The sequence below is a fragment of the Medicago truncatula genome, chromosome 3 (genome assembly GCF_003473485.1).
Source record: "Medicago truncatula cultivar Jemalong A17 chromosome 3, MtrunA17r5.0-ANR, whole genome shotgun sequence".
NCBI classification, from domain to species: Eukaryota; Viridiplantae; Streptophyta; class Magnoliopsida; order Fabales; family Fabaceae; genus Medicago; species Medicago truncatula.
Window position 1 is genome coordinate 50,630,019 of NC_053044.1, and position 17,606 is coordinate 50,647,624.

General features: G+C 32.0%; 2 protein-coding genes across 2 annotated transcripts; one reads left to right on the forward strand and one right to left on the reverse strand.

The window, feature by feature from the left end:
* Positions 1–3,408: 3,408 nt before the first annotated feature.
* On the reverse strand, positions 3,409–5,864 carry LOC11429852 (probable carbohydrate esterase At4g34215). The gene is made up of 2 exons (XM_024778266.2): positions 5,175–5,864; positions 3,409–3,890 (listed from the first exon to the last, which is right to left on the reverse strand). The coding sequence occupies exons 1-2, from the start codon at positions 5,763–5,765 to the stop codon at positions 3,546–3,548; spliced, it is 936 nt and encodes a 311-aa protein (XP_024634034.1). The 5' UTR covers positions 5,766–5,864; the 3' UTR covers positions 3,409–3,545.
* Positions 5,865–14,168: 8,304 nt separating this feature from the next.
* Positions 14,169–16,880, forward strand: LOC11421441 (putative receptor protein kinase ZmPK1). Its single transcript, XM_003603053.4, has one exon. The coding sequence runs from the start codon at positions 14,228–14,230 to the stop codon at positions 16,661–16,663; it is 2,436 nt and encodes an 811-aa protein (XP_003603101.2). The 5' UTR covers positions 14,169–14,227; the 3' UTR covers positions 16,664–16,880.
* The last annotated feature ends 726 nt before the right edge of the window (positions 16,881–17,606 follow it).

Consider the following 17,606-nt stretch of genomic DNA (forward strand, 5'->3'; position numbering starts at 1 on the left):
TGCAAAATTTTCTTTTTAAAATAGATCTTAGAAACAAGGACGGTTAATAAGCACAAAAGTAAACAGCTCAAAGGTAAAGAGATACAGATTTTTAGTATGTCCAACTGATTACAACTAGGGATGACAGTGCGAGTCAGTTCGTCCTGTTTAGGCCACACATCTATTAGTCCATCAAAAACGGGATGGGGCATAAGACGGACTGTTATGTTGACCCGTCAATCAAATTTTTTTCTTCTTAAAATCTTATTTTTTTCGTGACAAATATTATTAAAATATATGCTACCGTTATAAAAAGTCACACCAAAAGAAAAAACAATTGTCTAATAAAGAACTGTACAATTGTTTTTTAAAAAAAAAACTTAAAAATTGGATCACTTATTATTTAATAGTAGAATAAAACATTAAACAAATATTTTTTAATGAGCTCGCGGATCAACTTGCCCCATCCCACCAGCTTTGCTAGCCAAAACAAGCCCTTTGAGGTTTCACCAAGTTAAAATGATGAAATGTTTGTGATTACGGGATAACGCTCTTAAAAAAGAGAATATGAAATTTTTGGTCGAGTACAAGTAAATAGCTTTATATAATAATATTTGAAATTTGGGTTCACTTGACTCTTTGTAATTTGGAGTCGATGTTTCTTTGAAGTTTTAATTTGCTTGTGATATCGAAGTATTGAACCATTGCCAAATGGTGTGTAAGTATTTTGGAGGTATTTAAAATGTGACTGTTGTAGAGCTTGTATCATTGTACAAAAATGTCACGCATAACTTGTACTATTTTGGAGGTATTTCTGTGCATACTTGAGCTTGTACCTGACTGTACTCATTCTACTAGGTGACACAATTGTGATGATTTCAAAATTGATTCTTTATGAATGATTTGAAATCTATCTTCAAAGCATTTCATCTTCAGTTGTAGATTAAGATTTGCAACAAAGTACTTCAAATAAATTGGTCCTATCATTAGCAAATAATTGGTCTAGATGATTTGTGTTAAATAAATTACTTCAAAGAAATTGATCCAATGTAGTTTTTCCATTGGATGATTTGATCATTTGAGACGTTGACCAAATAAACCAAATTTATTAATTGGTGATTTTCTTCGCTTCTAACAATGATTTTCATGGATTCGGATTCACGGCTGTCATAAAAACCTGCAGTCACCTAATATCCACCCTATGATGAATCCAGCGCTCCATATCATTTCCATCCTAACTAATAAATGAAAAATCGGAAAATGCTAGCTGATGGCAAAGCTCAACCATTGTGGTGTTGGTGGTGATGGTGGCAGTGTCATTCATGTGTTTTTAAACTATTTGAACTGTGTGATTGTCCTCTCTATATGCTTGTGCCCACAATTGATTATGCTTTTGAATTGGTTGGCTTGTTTTTTCCACACAGAACTGTTTGCCTTTGTTCATGAGAAAGAATGTATATATGCAGTCTGTTTGTTGTTTTGCGGGGAGTACTAATTGCTATATGACCACAAATCATCCATGTGATGTGTTTGGCACCAATTCGTAAAACTGTAATACTGCAGATATGGAGCGCTGGATTCATCATAGGGTAGATATTAGGTGACTGCAGTGACTTCAGATTTTTATGACAGCCGTATCCGATTTTCATGGTTTCAATACTAAAAATACTTTCTTAGAGAAAAAATTGTTCTCTTATATACTTTGGTTTCAACAGAACCAAAATTGGAGATCATTGTTCTTTAAATTCCAACTTGGTTCTAACAAAAATCAATTCAAGTTAAATGAGGTTCAGTTGTTTTATTTTTTTTACTCAATTTCAAAATATTTTTCCACTAAAACTCAACGAAAAAAAATAGGTTTTATAATTAACGTTTTTATTTTAACGCTAACACATCATCATCAAAGATCATCAACCACTACTCCAACCACCATTCTAACAAACACACATATCACCACCCGATAACCACTCCTACCACCTCTAACCATCATTGTTCACCACTTCATCCACCTCTGATCATCAGCTAGACCACCACTAAATCTGGTTTTGATTTTTGAAACTTTTTATACTCAAAACTAAAACTGGATTTGGTTTTTGAAAATTTCAAGACATAAAACAACCCTCGACGAGCCTTAATAAATCCTTAAAAATAACTTTGAAGTTAAATGTTGCAATTATTTCACCAAATAATAATAAAAATCAACAAGTGCAAGCTACATAAGGTCCCGTTTAAGTGCCTTGGCCTGTCGATTAAGGATAATCTGTGAGGATATTATTATTATTTTTTTAACTCAGTGGTTCAGAAAATTCAAAGAAGACTTTCAACGTGTGGAAAAATATGAATTCATCTATGGATAGCTGCTTTATTCTCATCAAAGTAGTCATGTCCGCAATTCTATTTTATTTCTTTCTCACTTCAAAGTTTTTTCAAGTAACATTATTCTAAAATTGAAATTCTCTTTATTAATGTTTTGTGGGTGTGGGCGGGGGTGTAGTCAGGAGGAGACTCATAAGGTTCGTTAGATAGAGCGATATTTGGTGTGTTGTAAGCATGAAAAGGGAGTGTCATGTGTGTGTAATTTGCACGTGTTTAACATGACACTATACGAGAAATGGTGTTAGAGGTTGAAAATAGATAGATAGAAGTTGTTGTTTAAAGTTTTATCTCATAAATATGGTTTGGTAAATGGCGATGTAGTTGTAGGATTTAATAGAGACTCGACTTGGTGGAAGGATATTTAAGATTTGTATTTTATATTGTGATTCAAGATTTTGTGTAGGTCGTCGCGTGTTGAAAGAATATTTTTAGCATATTTTCTTATAAATCTTCAAGTTTTGGGGGGTGTGGGGGAGACATTTTGGTTAACATGGTTTTAGTAGTGTTTTTACTAACATTGATTTGGATCATGCCTACCCATTTTGTGGTTGATGTTAATCAATTATTAGTGTTAAAATTTTATCTTAGTGGTTGTTCAAGGCAAAAGGGAAGTATTTTAGTAAAGGAATGAGCGTTCTAAGAGCGACAATGGGAGAGTCTTAAACATTTAAGATCTGATATCTAATAGGTACCTCCATTGTGGGAAAAAAAAAATTGAGGGTCTTAAAAGATGCAAGGTACTATTAAGACCTCATTCTTAAATGGATCCACATCACATTTTTATTAAAATAATAATCAAAAAGTGTATTAAATAAATAATATGGGTGGGACCCAATTAAATAAATAATATTGGTTGAGTACCTATTAGGTACTATTATTAAAAAGTGATGTGTCAATGTGAGACTCATTTAAAACTTTAAAGATGAGAATCTCCATTGTGGATGCTCTAAGCTAAACGAATGCAACCAGAATTAATATGATCAATTGCAAAATCACAAGTTCTGCACTCCATGAATTCCATTAAATGTAACTTAAAGTACTCATACTTGATACTTAAAGATTGAAAAGAACCATACGGTGCTCGATTTTTTTTTTGTAGACTTTAGAGCCTAATTTCATGGCTGTGTTTATGCTATGTGATTAAAATAGCAATGATAAATGAAGGTCATTACAATTTAAACTCCACAACTCTACAATAAAGTTAGGGACGTCATTGTGAGAAATGTTATGAACAATGCTACCAAATAAATATGAGAAATACAATTAGAAAACGCAATGGAACTTGTTGCCTCGTTACGTATTGGACTAACATTGTGATATGGATCTGGATTTGAACTTGAAGAGGGTACAAATTGAAGGAATGCATCAGCCATGATCTTTCCAAGATCAACCTGGGCAGGGGTTGAAAGATGAAGCCGATCGGGCTGAAGAGGCAAACCCTTAGCGTCCACAGTTTTCAAGTTCAGGAGGTCAATACCCAGTTGAGCTTGTCTCACTATCTCTATGTAAGGGCCTGATCCTGATGCCAAAGCAACCTACAATACGTAATTAACAAAAAATGAAAAATAAGACTACAAATGCATATATACAAGTTAATATTGTTAATGATAGAGACACTTTACTCTCTTGGATTAAGATTTTAGTTTAATTTAATATATAGAGGTCTCTAATATATATATTGAGTTTAAGTTGTCCATATGAAGTAATTTGCAAGGCAATAACAGTACAACAGTTAACAGTTATTAGGCTATGAAAGTAATTTATTGATACTACCACAAGATTGTTACTCATTCATTTTTTGTTTTTTGAGGTGGTTACTTATTCGTATAGACTAGTAGTAGTTAGCATGAATTGACAAGAAATCATCTCACAGGTAACCGATAGTTATACCATGTATTGGGAAAATTCCACATCGGATAGATATGATTTTTAACAAGAGTTTGTAAAGAGATGCACTTCTCACCTTAGAGTCCAATTTTGTAAAGATGAGTTATGCTCAAATTTTAACATATGGTATCAGAGCCTATCGCTATCGGGCCGCCCATCATTTTATATCCATGTACCAAACCCAAGAGTGCTAGACGTGAGAAGATGTATCGGAAAAAACGTAAGTCCCACATCGGATAAATAAAACTCTTGATAAGAGTTTATAGAAGTAAACTTAAACATGGTATAAATGATATATTTGATGGTTTTTTCTAGATTACCTTTGAAGAAATCAATGAAAATGAGCAATTTGTTGGTGGGGTCAAGATAGTTTATGGATACCACTTAAAAATGTACTTATGTGGCTAATGTGTATACCCCAGTTGTCACCAAATTTAAATATAATAATATTATTATTATATCCATTCCTCTACCTATTTTTTTTTTTTTTTTTTACCAGAAAAATAGTATGTATAAATTAACATAAAAGCCAGAGGAAGATACAGAGGAGGGGTATGAGTTGGTGGAGTGGAGCATCCCATTCCTCTTCCTAATAAATCATCTTACCTACTAATTCAGATTTATTTCATCTGAGTCCTCTTCAACAGCAAGGTGGTACAATTTTTTTATAACTAATAAATACAACATACTACCTCATAAAGCAGGCAACAGTCTTATATTTACTAACACTGGCAAAATTTGCTACAAATGTAGTAGAGGATGGATACTTAGTTTTTTTGGTTCCTCATTAAGATAGAGATATATATGTGCATCCCAACTACCCTTTTCTTAAAAACAAGTGAAACTGAAAACCAACCCAAACCTAACAGTTTAATGATTCATTAATCACATTATTAACAAATAATTATATATGCTTTGAATTGGAAAAATACCTGAATTATGGGAAGTAATGGAGACTGCAAATCATCACGAACATCCAAGAAAAACTTGTGAACTCTAGCTTGGTATGATTGTGCATCAGTTAGACTTACCGTATCAGTCTCCCCTTGAAACCAAAGAAGTGCTCTAATATTACCATCATCACGCAACGATGCTTTAACCCTCTTCATCATGTGGTTATAAAGCACTTTACCCCTTTCCCATTCACTTATATTGGTGCCACCAATTGCACATGGGACCAACCCCACCAAACCAAGTCCCGAGTTTTTTTCCAGCACATGTTTCGCAAATGCCATACCTGGTCCAACCCCATTTGTCTTTAGCGTATCTATGTCTTCATGAAGAGGTTCATGTGCTTCAACCCATTTAAGATTTGCATTGAGCTTCATAATTGATGGATTTGGTTGACATTGAAGTGGAACAACACCGTCCCAGGTTGTGACACCGGTTGTCGTGTCGTTTACTACTCCTCCTCTTCCAGCCATGTTGCTTTGTCCTGCTAATATAAATATGTTTTTTTGGGCTTCTAGCTTCATTGGCCATGTTTGAATGATCAGAAAAACTAACAAGAAAAATGAAGACATTTACAATTTTTGGGTTTGGCTTTGAGATGGAGATAGATTGACCTCTTTTTCAACACTATATATTTTATACGCCATATCTTAAACACAAGAGAATAAATTATATGAAATGCTACCCTGTCATTGTGTATAATTTAATTAATATTTGCCTTTATAATTTTATTTTTTTTAATATTTACCAATTGCTTTTCATACACACTGTTCCAGAAGGAGAGAATTGAAATTAATCAAATAACACGTGAAAAAGAAAGTCTTGGTCTACTCTTTTTCAAAATAGAATAATATTGTTGGTCTATACTTTAATATGTACTTTTTTGAAAAAGAGTAGGGGATTGGTCCAAATAAGACATCGATGCTTGAATTAAACGTTTGTGTATATAAAAAATCTTTAACGAAGGATGACTCAAATATAATAATTAGCACTAAGGTAAACTTCATCGTTCGTTCCACAGAAATCAGGTTACGTTGAATAGTCGGTCTACGACATTTTTCTATTTTATTGGAGGCTGTTTACTTGAGACTAAAGACAAGTAATCGAGTCAACAAAAAACTTGTAATTTCAATTAAAAAAAAAATATAAAATACCTCTTTTGATCTTTTAAGCTTGACAAAAATACGTGATACTTCTTTAAGTTTAAACAAGCCCTTATTATCCTTTTAAAAACCTATTTGAAACTTAAAAAACTTCAAATATGTGTATTAAATTAACAACTTAAAAGACATATTTAAAACTCTAATAAACTTAAAGCTCTTATTTAAAACTTTAGAAAAACCTAAAGAATCTATTTATAACATAAAAACCTTAAAACCAACTTGATATTTTGTTCAAACTTAAAGGACAAAAAGATATACTTTGCCATTAAAAAGTCTTGTATTTGTAAGGTGTAACTTGTACCGTGCTAACAATTAACGAAATATTATTCATCATGTTGAACTCTTTCTCGAAGTGACAAAAAAAAATTAACGAAATTTGATTCCTCACGTTGAACACTTTCTTAGAGTGACACAGTGGTCGTGTGATCTAATCAAACGATCTAAAGAAACAATTTTTTTTTAAAATTTTATAATAATTTTAAAAATACAAAGTTTAAATATGGATGGTTTGATCTTAGATTAGACGATCACTGACATGTGACAGCAAAGATTTTTCGACTAAAATAATTTTAGGTCCATAATTAATGTCAACATTTTTTTTGTTTTTGTATTAGACATATAAAATTGGATATCTGGATTGTAGCCCGAGTTGTCTCACAACAAATTTCTAATAGCGGATGATACAATATATTTTAGATAAACTATAATACCATCTTAGAATTTGAGTCGAGTCTAACTCAACATTACAAAATTATTTTGTACGATGATGACTGCTCTCATTTATAAATAGGGCCGACCCTAGGCCATAGGGCGGGGGCGCGACGGACTATTGCCCTTGCCAGTAGAGGGCCCAGTTTTTTTTATGAAGGGAGTGTATATAGAAATATTTTTGTTTATTTGGGGTATATATATCAAATTTCACATAAAGACCCCAAACATTGACATGATGAAGGGCTGGACTAAGGTCTGTTAATGTTTTTGGCGCAATTTGCTATATGTACCCCCGTATAGCACGAAGATTTCTACATACACCCTTCCTATAAAATAATTTGGTTGTTTTTAATAATGTACCAAAAAATTATTATCGAAGAAATTGGTGATATTTATTTGGGCCCTTTCTTCCTAATAATGTTCTTCACTAATATTACAAATATTGGTGATATTTATTATCCAATAAATTGGGATAATTTTCATAACAAAACAAATTATATTTTAGTTGAAAATGGACCCACTAGAGAAATTAATCTTAATCTTGTCTTTCAAAGGTTCCAAAAAAACAAATTACATCAATATAATAATGTCAACTTTCTTGAATTGATTGAAATGATTGCATAGTTGAATTTGATAGTACAAAATCATGTGAGACACATTCATGTATCATCACAATGAACTTGTTAGAGATACTTATAGCATATAAAAAGAGAAATGATGTACTTATAATGTACAAAAGAGTTCTTGTATCTATGATTCCTCTAAAAAGTCTAACACTAATTTTGTATCATGAATTATTGTTGTTATGAGTTTAACATTGGAGAATTTTGCATCCAAATGTTTAAAATTTAGTTAATTACTTGTTGATATACTTTTTCTTTTCTGGTGTTATTATTCTTAGGTGTCAAAATTTCAGTCTACTTCACATTTGCTATTGTTCTATATTTCTACGATATTTTATGTTGTTTTGATGTCTATAGAGTATTTGATTTATTTTTAGATGTTGCCTAAAAAAACATTTATTTGGTAGTGGAAAGCGAAAAATAAATGAAATGAAAAGTTAATAAAATCACAATAACGAGCTAACAATTTTTATGACGTGTTATGTAAGAGGTCTTTTCTCATATTATGCCTAAGAATCTTAAAACTCTATGAACGACCTTGTGTTATAAACACATTGTCAAGTCATATCTCATCAAATATGAGACTTAAAAAAAAAAAAAAATTGTATTTCTGTGAATGTTTTTTTTGTGTGGTGGCCGGGGTTTGAATTTTAGACGTTGCATATTTTATGCATTGTCTTTACCAACTGAGCTAAACTTAAGAGGACATTTCCGTGAATGTTTAGTTCTACATAGAGAACACTGATTTTAGCTAAAAATTAATTTAAAATATAAAACAAGAAAGTAAGTTGTTAGCATGACTCAAAATTATTTATGTTTGAATATGATATGTGAAAATATGCTGAACAAATAATCTAAATATAAAATTCACGTTTAGGAGATACATATATTGTCTTCAGACTAGAAGTAAAATCAACTTTAATAATAAAAAAAACCTTTAAAATATGAAAGTCAGCCGGCTAGTGTTTGGTAATGTGGATACCAAACGCGGACATGAGCTTACAGGGACACCACTTGTGTACCATTAAGGTACCAATGTTATATAACATTGGCCAATAAGAGTGTGCCACATACCAATGTTACTTTATAAATACTTTATTTGATATATGTTTTTTAAAGTGTGTGCCACATGGCACACCTTAATTGGCTAATGTTATATAACATAATGGTACACAAGTGCTATCCGAGCTCTTACAGAAGCTATCAAGTTGTAGCTTTCATGTTAGATGTGAATTTATTTAAGGGTTAAATATGTTTTTCGTTCTTATAAATATACCAACTTTTCGTTTTAGTCTCTTTAAAATTTTCCTTTAACTTTTAGTCCCTATAAAATTTTCAGTCACTACTTTTAGTCCCTATTTTTAAGTTTTTTTTTTTTGTATTTTTTAATAAAATTGTGCAGAAATGTATAGAATATTGTAAAAAAAATTCACAATAAAAGTTAGAATTTTTTAACAAAACTCAAATTTAATATGAATTTTTAACTGTAAAAAATGTAAAATTTCATATTAAATTCATGTTATGTTAAAAAAATCTACTTTTTGTAGGGAGAGATTATTATAATATTATGAATTTTTCTGCAAAATTTTATTCAAAAATATGAATTCTATATATGAGTTTACTCTAAAAGAGGGATCAAAAGTAGTGATTGAAAATTTTAGAGACTAAAAGTTGAAGAAAAATTTAGAGGAACTAAAACGAAAAGTTGGTATATTTATAGGGACAAAATCATATTTAGCACTTTATTTATTTATTACAAAAGTGACAAATTTATCAAGTTGTAGCTTTCATGTATTGTAGATATACGATCATGCCATTTCATTTAAAATGCATGGATATTCATTTGTAAGTTTGTCGAGTTAATCATTCATCTATACGTAGAGACATTAGCGATACTAATAGGATTAATTAGCTTATGAGCTTTTCTTGACCGAGTATATGTCACTTGCATTAACATCTCATTGTCATGCATCTTGTAAGTCATGGTCGGATGATATGTCATGGGTAGGCATTATTGTGCTTTGACGAACAATAATTCTAATCACGTTACTCAATTTATAGGTTGATTTCCCATGAAAAAAATGCGAAGAAGTGTCTTCACTCGATATGGATGGTTTGTTTGTGGATTATTTGGAAGTCTCATAATCAAGTTGTTTTTGATAATCAATATAGGTTTAAAGGTCCTCGGGTTGATTTGGTGAAGCCTTTGATGTGGTCTTTTGATAAATTGTTGATTTAACAAAAGAGGAATGATATTTGTACAATTAATTCTAAACAACTTTTGTGACAACCACTTTTCATCTCTTCTTACTGGATAAAAACAATATAGAGAGAAAGAAAAAGAGAAAGAATTAAAACACATGTAAGTATGAGAGAAAGGGTTGTTTCAAAAGTTGTGAAAAAGTAATTGTACAAATATCATTCCTCTTAACAAAATACGGTGTGATTTTACTTAAGAAGTTTTAACATTCACATTGGTTTTAGATCCTCTAAAGCGAGTAAAGTGTAAAGTGAGAAAATTAAGAGTTGTTATTGTAATAAATTCATGGTTTATTAGATCGTATCTATAATACCTACCTTTAATTTTAAAATTAACAATTGATATTACGAGAACTTGAATCTTCAATTATTATACCAAATAATATTTTGTAATAAGTCACACATCTAGTACTTCAAATCAAGGTTGAATGAAATCCAAATGGTTGAGTTGGATTATGAAAGTTTCTCAAATCGTTACAAGTCTCCTTTTAGTTTCCATTTTAGCATTTATCACATTCACCCATTCAGACGAGATTCGTCAGGATTGTCGGGATCCAGTAGCATGTATATATAATTTGATGAGGATTTTAAAACTCAAACTTCTCCAACACTCCTAACTAAAAACACTCCTAAACATAACCTTTTATTAAAGAATTTTGAGTATCAAAACATAATCTTATCATCCATTAGCTCTATAAACACTTTTTTTATGACAACAAATGTAATGTAACTCTAAAACCCTTATCGCTGTTGGAAAGTGTCTAAAATGATAGATTTTGTGTGATGAAAAAGCGTGTCTAGATCACAGTCTATTCAGTAGGTATGATTTATTTTATTTTATTTTTGTTGTTAAATTTCTTTCAATTTCATGATATCATTTCAGTTATGGAGGATCCTCCAATTAATTTACCTCTAATAAGAAATTTACCAGTTGAGATATTGTGAAGAACTACACCATTGATAAAAAATTTACCTCTCGAGATAACTTGTTAGGCCGAGTTTGTAGTGAAGCGCTTGTTTTCCGAAGGTCATTTGATAATAAGAACATTCTTCAACAATTGTGGTGTTTGGTTTGAGATTCAACATGAACAAAAAGAGTTTGTTGTGAAGCTGCTAAGCTAGGGTTTGTAGTAGTTTTCAATCCAATAACAAGATCCTTTAATAAAATTGCATTTCATTCATAAAAATTAATTAACTCAAAAGATAAGAGTGTCGACACACACATATATGTATGCATTAAACAACACATGAACTTTAAGAATGCAGGACTCTAATACAACTTCAATGGTTACACACCCTTAATCTGATTATGATCGTGCCATGTTAAGTGTGTTTGGATTTTGCTCCAAAAGCTAATCCATTAGATGAGAGTGTCTAAACACACATATGCATCTAACAATCCGGAAATTATGACATTGTTGAACTTCAGTACAATTTCAATACAAAATACTTTATTCGGTCTTATTTATATATAAAAAAGTTTGGTCAAGAAAAGTTGATATAACAAGACAAAATTTTGAACTAGGTAAATTAACTTTTGTTGATCCAACATTCTTTTATAAATATGATCGGAGGGAGTAATACTAACCCATCTAAAAGCATGAAATTATTATAAGTGAAGTGAAATACTCCTGTATTTTAGTTTTGCTCCTTGTAATTGTCTTGTTTGAATGCATGCGTCGATGATCTTGACCTCGTATTCTTTTATAAGTTTATTTGGAAATTGTAGTTACTTTATCCACCACCTGACATCATCGAGGTTATACAACCTGCATGTTTTTTAACCTGGGTGACACTAGCAGGCAGTATTTGGTTGAATAGGAAAAACGCACGCCATGTATTAGTCACTGATTAATGTATAATTAATGAGGATGCTCGTTACTTTCTATAAAATATTTTCCAAGTACCAACTAACTCATAAGCAGAGCTATCAACGTATTTACAAATTCTTTGTACTAGCCAACATGAAAATGGTCACCCATAGACCAAAAAACCAGGGCAGAAACAACAGGTAGTTCAATCAGCTCTTATCAACCTAGTCAACTCATATTCTATATATAGTATTATGTATATCATATGATTTTTCGAGCGTGTAGGATGTGTATGGTTATAGAATTAATTGAATTTAATAATTCAAGAGAAATTTCATGGAAAACAAGTAGTTATAAGGAAAATGCTTAATAACAGTTTTCGCTCCCTAACTTTTATGAAGTTGCGATTTTGGCCCCCTAAAAAAAAACTATAAAACCGCCCCTTAAGTTTTGCAACTGTAGCAGTTTTGGCCCTCCAAAACCAAAAAAAATAAAAAAATAACACGTGACACCTCACTTAAGGTGTCACGTCAGTGTAGACGAAGTCAAAATTGATCTTGAGGGTCAAAACTGCCACAAATGCAAAACTTATGGAGCGGTTTTGTAGTTTTTTTTCTTAGAAGGTCAAAATTGATATTTTGAAAAAGTTAGAGGGCTAGAACTTAAAAACAAAAATGATATTGCAATAGTCAAAGAATCAAAACAGGACGTAAGCACAATGGCAAGTTGATAGTTTTTCTCATTATTTTCCCCATGCGTGGTCTTGCATTGCTATGATTCACACATTACAGCCGGCCATCGATTCTTATCACAATCGGAGCCACTTATAATTTATAAATACCACATGATTGAACAAAGGTATGCAATTAGAATTTTTTAGTAGTCATTTATTTTTAAAAATGTTTATGTGATTGATTCAACTTTCATTTTTAGTCCAATTGTGCGCCTGTCTTCCAAGAGGTCATTTGGTTGAGAGTTTCTCTCTTCAACCTCGAGAAACTCGGTTCAAATCCCGGCACCAGAGTCCAATTTTGTTATAAATTTGTATACCGAATCATTCAAAAATATACCATATAGAATATTTTGCCGGTCAGCAGTACAATTAGACTCTCGTTAACAACAACAAAATCACAATTTTAGATAAAACTTAACTTAAAATAAGATCATATTAGTTTTTTGGATTAGACGCTTCAACGCTAAAAGTGTTGAGATTTGGCGAAATCTTGATTTGTGGAGACTTATAGAGCAGATACAGCAGATGCCAAAACAATGTGAATGTAACCTATTATGACAGTGGGAATGTAACTTGTTAAAACAGTGCCAACAATAAAGTTTAACTTCAAATAAGATCAAGTGTAATCTGTTACGAAAGTTGATATTGACAAAGCTCTAGGCAAGCGAGCTGCTGTGGAGTTGGTGCAATAGCTGGCTTTTGATCAAGTTGTGCTCTACCAGGATTCAAAAAAAGTAGTAGATGCTTTCAACTCAGATGTGCAAGATAGATGACACATCTTAGCTAATTGTAGAGCAATTTTACCTAATTCTTGCAATAGCTCTTATGCAGAGTTTTTTATTTTTATTTTTAAGAGAGAGGCTAATATGGTTGTTCATGATTTTACTAAGGCGGTCATATACAATGTTAGTTTTTAAATTGATTTTGACATACTAGATTATATCAATCCGTTGATCTTTAATGAAAGAGTGATGATACATGTACCATTCCATGTGGCAATACACCCTTTACACCCACACAAAATTCTGACATGTGGTAACTTGGACCCCACACAAATAGAAGATAAAGTGTGGTTGTGAGATGAACTTATCAAAATATCTCTAATACATGGGTGTACAATGAGGTGTAGGAATAAAGGGTGTTCATGTAACATTTTCCTTAATGAAATGAATTGAATTGCTTTGGTAAAAAAAAAAAAAAAAAAGATTAGATATTGTAAGAGTCATTGTGATATAACATTAATGTTATTTGATATTTAATTTTATGTTTTGAATATCTAATTAAGACTTTTTAGTAATATACATGAACATGAGTAAAAAAATGAAATTCGGTCTAACATTATTAAATTTTTTAAACATAGATGGACTGACTGATTCAATATTAAAAATGATTAATTGAGTCCCCGTGAGCATAGCTCAGTTGGCAGGGACAATGCATTATTATATGCAGGGGCTGGAGTTCGAACCCCGAACACCCCACTTATTCACCTTATAAGATGAATTCTAGCCACTAGGCTACCTGACCAAAAAAAAAAAAATGATTAATTGATGCTAGAAAAAAGATAAAATATCAAGTTGAAATTTTAAATTAAAATTATAGGAACTTTTTCCAGCAAAGATATTACAAATATTTATTTATATCTATTATTGGTGCAAAGTTGAAATCAAACTAAACTAAACTACAAAACTAACATCCCCTCCATTTAATTCATTGAATTTGCTCTATCTTCTAACAATGCAAATCCAAGTCTTCTTCCTCCTCTTTCTCTTGTTCACCAAAACAACTTCATCACAATCAACAACAAACATCCTCCCACAAGGCTCATCTCTTTCAGTTGAAAAATCAAATAACACCCTCATTTCATCCAACGGCGATTTCTCCGCCGGTTTCCTCCCCGTCGGAGATAACGCCTTTTGTTTCGCCGTCTACTTCACAAAATCCAAACAACCCACCATTGTTTGGATGGCTAACAGAGACCAACCTGTTAACGGCAAACACTCAAAACTCTCACTTTTCAAAAACGGTAATCTCATTTTAACCGATGCAGACAGAAAAAGAACACCAATTTGGTCCACTTCATCCTTTTCTCCTTTTCCATTACAGCTCAAGCTTCAAAACAATGGCAACCTCGTTCTCTCCACGACCAACGGTAACATTAGTATCCTTTGGCAAAGCTTTGATTTTCCAACAGATACTCTTCTTCCTGGCCAAGAAATTAATGAGCGAGCAACCTTAGTTTCATCCAAAAGTGAAACAAACTATTCCTCAGGTTTCTATAAGTTTTATTTCGACAACGACAATGCTCTTCGTCTTCTATTCAAAAGTCCTTTGTTATCTAGTGTCTATTGGCCATCACCTTGGGTATTACCTGTTGATGCAGGAAGATCAACTTATAATGTTACTAAAATCGCGCTACTCGATTCCTTTGGCCATTTCATGTCCTCTGATGCATACCAATTTGTCACCATTGATTATCCAAAGAAACTTCATAGATTACTCAAAATGGATCATGATGGTAACCCACGTGTTTATAGCTTCAATGATAAAACTAAGACATGGGAAGTTTCATGGCAAGCTATTGCTGAACCATGTGAGGTTCATGGTATTTGTGGAGAAAATAGCATGTGTAGTTATGATCCTGTTAATGGAAGAACATGTTATTGTTTGAAAGGTTACAAGTTGAAGAATCGTAATGATTGGACACAAGGGTGTGAGCCTGAGTTTAAACCTGCTGATCTTTCTTGCGACAGTGCTCGCGTTGAGGATTTCGGTTTTCTTCATCTTCAAAACATGGAGTTGTATGGCTATGATTTGTATGTAGCAAAAGTGACAAGCTTGAAGCAATGTCAAAAGTTGTGTTTGGATCTTTGTGAAAAATGCAAAGCTGTTCAATTCAAATTCAATGGTGTTGCTACATATGATTGTTTTCCTAAGACGTTGTTGGCCAATGGAAGAGATTCTCACAATATTGATGGAGATATTTACTTGAAATTGCCCAAAAATACTTTGTTATCTTCCACCATTCCTTTTAAACATTCACCTTTGAACTGTTCCATTGCTTTGTTTCAACCCTTGAATAGATTCTACGAAAAACCAAGTAAAAACTCCATATTAAGTTTCTTGACTTGGTTAGCATTAGGTATAGGGGTGTTTGAGTTTTCCATAATTTTATTTGTATGGTTCTTTTTGTTTAGAACCAATAAGAACCATGATGATGTTGATCAAGTACAAAGACACCTTCTTTCAGCAACAGGATTTCAAAGATTTTCGTATTCAGAGCTCAAAACCGCGACAAGAGGGTTTAGCAAAGAGATCGGTCGAGGAGGAGGAGGGATTGTTTACAAAGGTACACTCGATGATGATCGTGTTGCTGCTGTTAAATGCTTAAATGAAGCTCATCAGGGAGAAGCTGAATTTCTAGCTGAAATAAGCACAATTGGTATGTTGAACCATATGAATTTAATTGATATGTGGGGATATTGTGTTGAAGGGAAACATAGGCTTTTGGTCTATGAGTATATAGAACATGGTTCTTTAGCGGAGAATCTATGTTCTAATTCACTTGATTGGAATAAGAGGTTTAATGTAGCTGTTGGAACAGCTAAAGGTTTGGCTTATTTACATGAAGAGTGTTTGGAATGGGTTTTACATTGTGATGTGAAACCTCAAAATATTTTACTTGACACAAATTTTCAACCAAAGGTTGCTGATTTTGGTTTATCAAAACTATTGAATAGAGATGAACGTGATAGTTCTGCTTTTTCAAGAATAAGAGGGACAAGAGGTTATATGGCACCTGAATGGGTTTATAATCTTCGTATTACTTCAAAAGTTGATGTTTATAGTTATGGGATTGTTTTGCTTGAAATGGTGAGTGGAAAAAGTCCAATGGAAATTCATAGTGTTGTTGATAATAGTGGAGGTTTGGAGCATCATCATCGAATGGTGAGTTGGGTGATGGAAAAGGTGAAAAGTGCACCTACGACTATGTTTTGGATTGAAGAGATTGTTGATGGTAATTTGGAAGGAAAATATGATGTTAATCAGGTTGAGAATTTGGTTAAAGTGGCTTTGATGTGTGTGAAAGATGACATGAATGAAAGACCATCCATGAGTCAAGTAGTGGAGATGCTTCTTCAGTCCCATGAAAAAAGAGGCACCCCTCGTTAGTTCTTTTTCCTTTATTGTTCCACAAAATGCTTGAATAACGTGCTTGTTCTAATAAATTGTATTCCTTAGCAAAATAAAATAAAAAATAAATTGTATAGTTAATAGTTTACACTATCTTTTCTAGTGAATATACATGAGATAACTAGCAAGTTTGTATTGTTAATATATGTGAGATAGCATGCTTGAATAACATGGCTCTTGATCTTTTCTCATACTATCTTATAAATCTTAACCATTTCCCTATTTGAAAATCAAAATACATATATTTCTTTATCTCTATCTCTTTTTTATTTTTTATAACTTATCACATTTTAAATAATATATGTAAAAACTAAAAAACTTCATGTTCTACGTCAAAAATTTGATGTCAAAAAATATTTCTCTTTCTCCTTTAAAAAAACATTTCTCTTTCAAATAATATAATAGATATAGTCAGGACAAAACTTCCTTATAAACGTAGCTATAGGCCATATCATATGATCGAATGGGATGTCTCATGCCAATTAATTATTAATTTCTCTTATTAAAATAATTTATTTTATTTTTTTTTGAGAGAAAAATAATTTAATGTTTTGGCAGAATAAAAATTTGTTATTGATGTCATGCTTTCATTCGTATACTTTAGTCAACTCACATGACAATTTTATATTGGTGTGCGAGAAGAATTTATGTATGTACAGAAACTTTTCCATTTAAATACTCCAAAGTCCAAACCTCCAACTCAGTTTGGATATAATCGATGGGAATCATTGCACCAAATATGCGATGGCCACAACTCACTGAGAGAGATTGCGATGACTTTGAAACCATGCGCGCTCAACTAAAATAAAATAAATGGTTAATTAAGTTTTTGGTCCCTATAAATATTTGCAGTTTTGTTTTTAATCCCTATAAAAATAAATCACATTTTTTAGTCCCTACAAAATTTTCTGTTAGTGTTTTT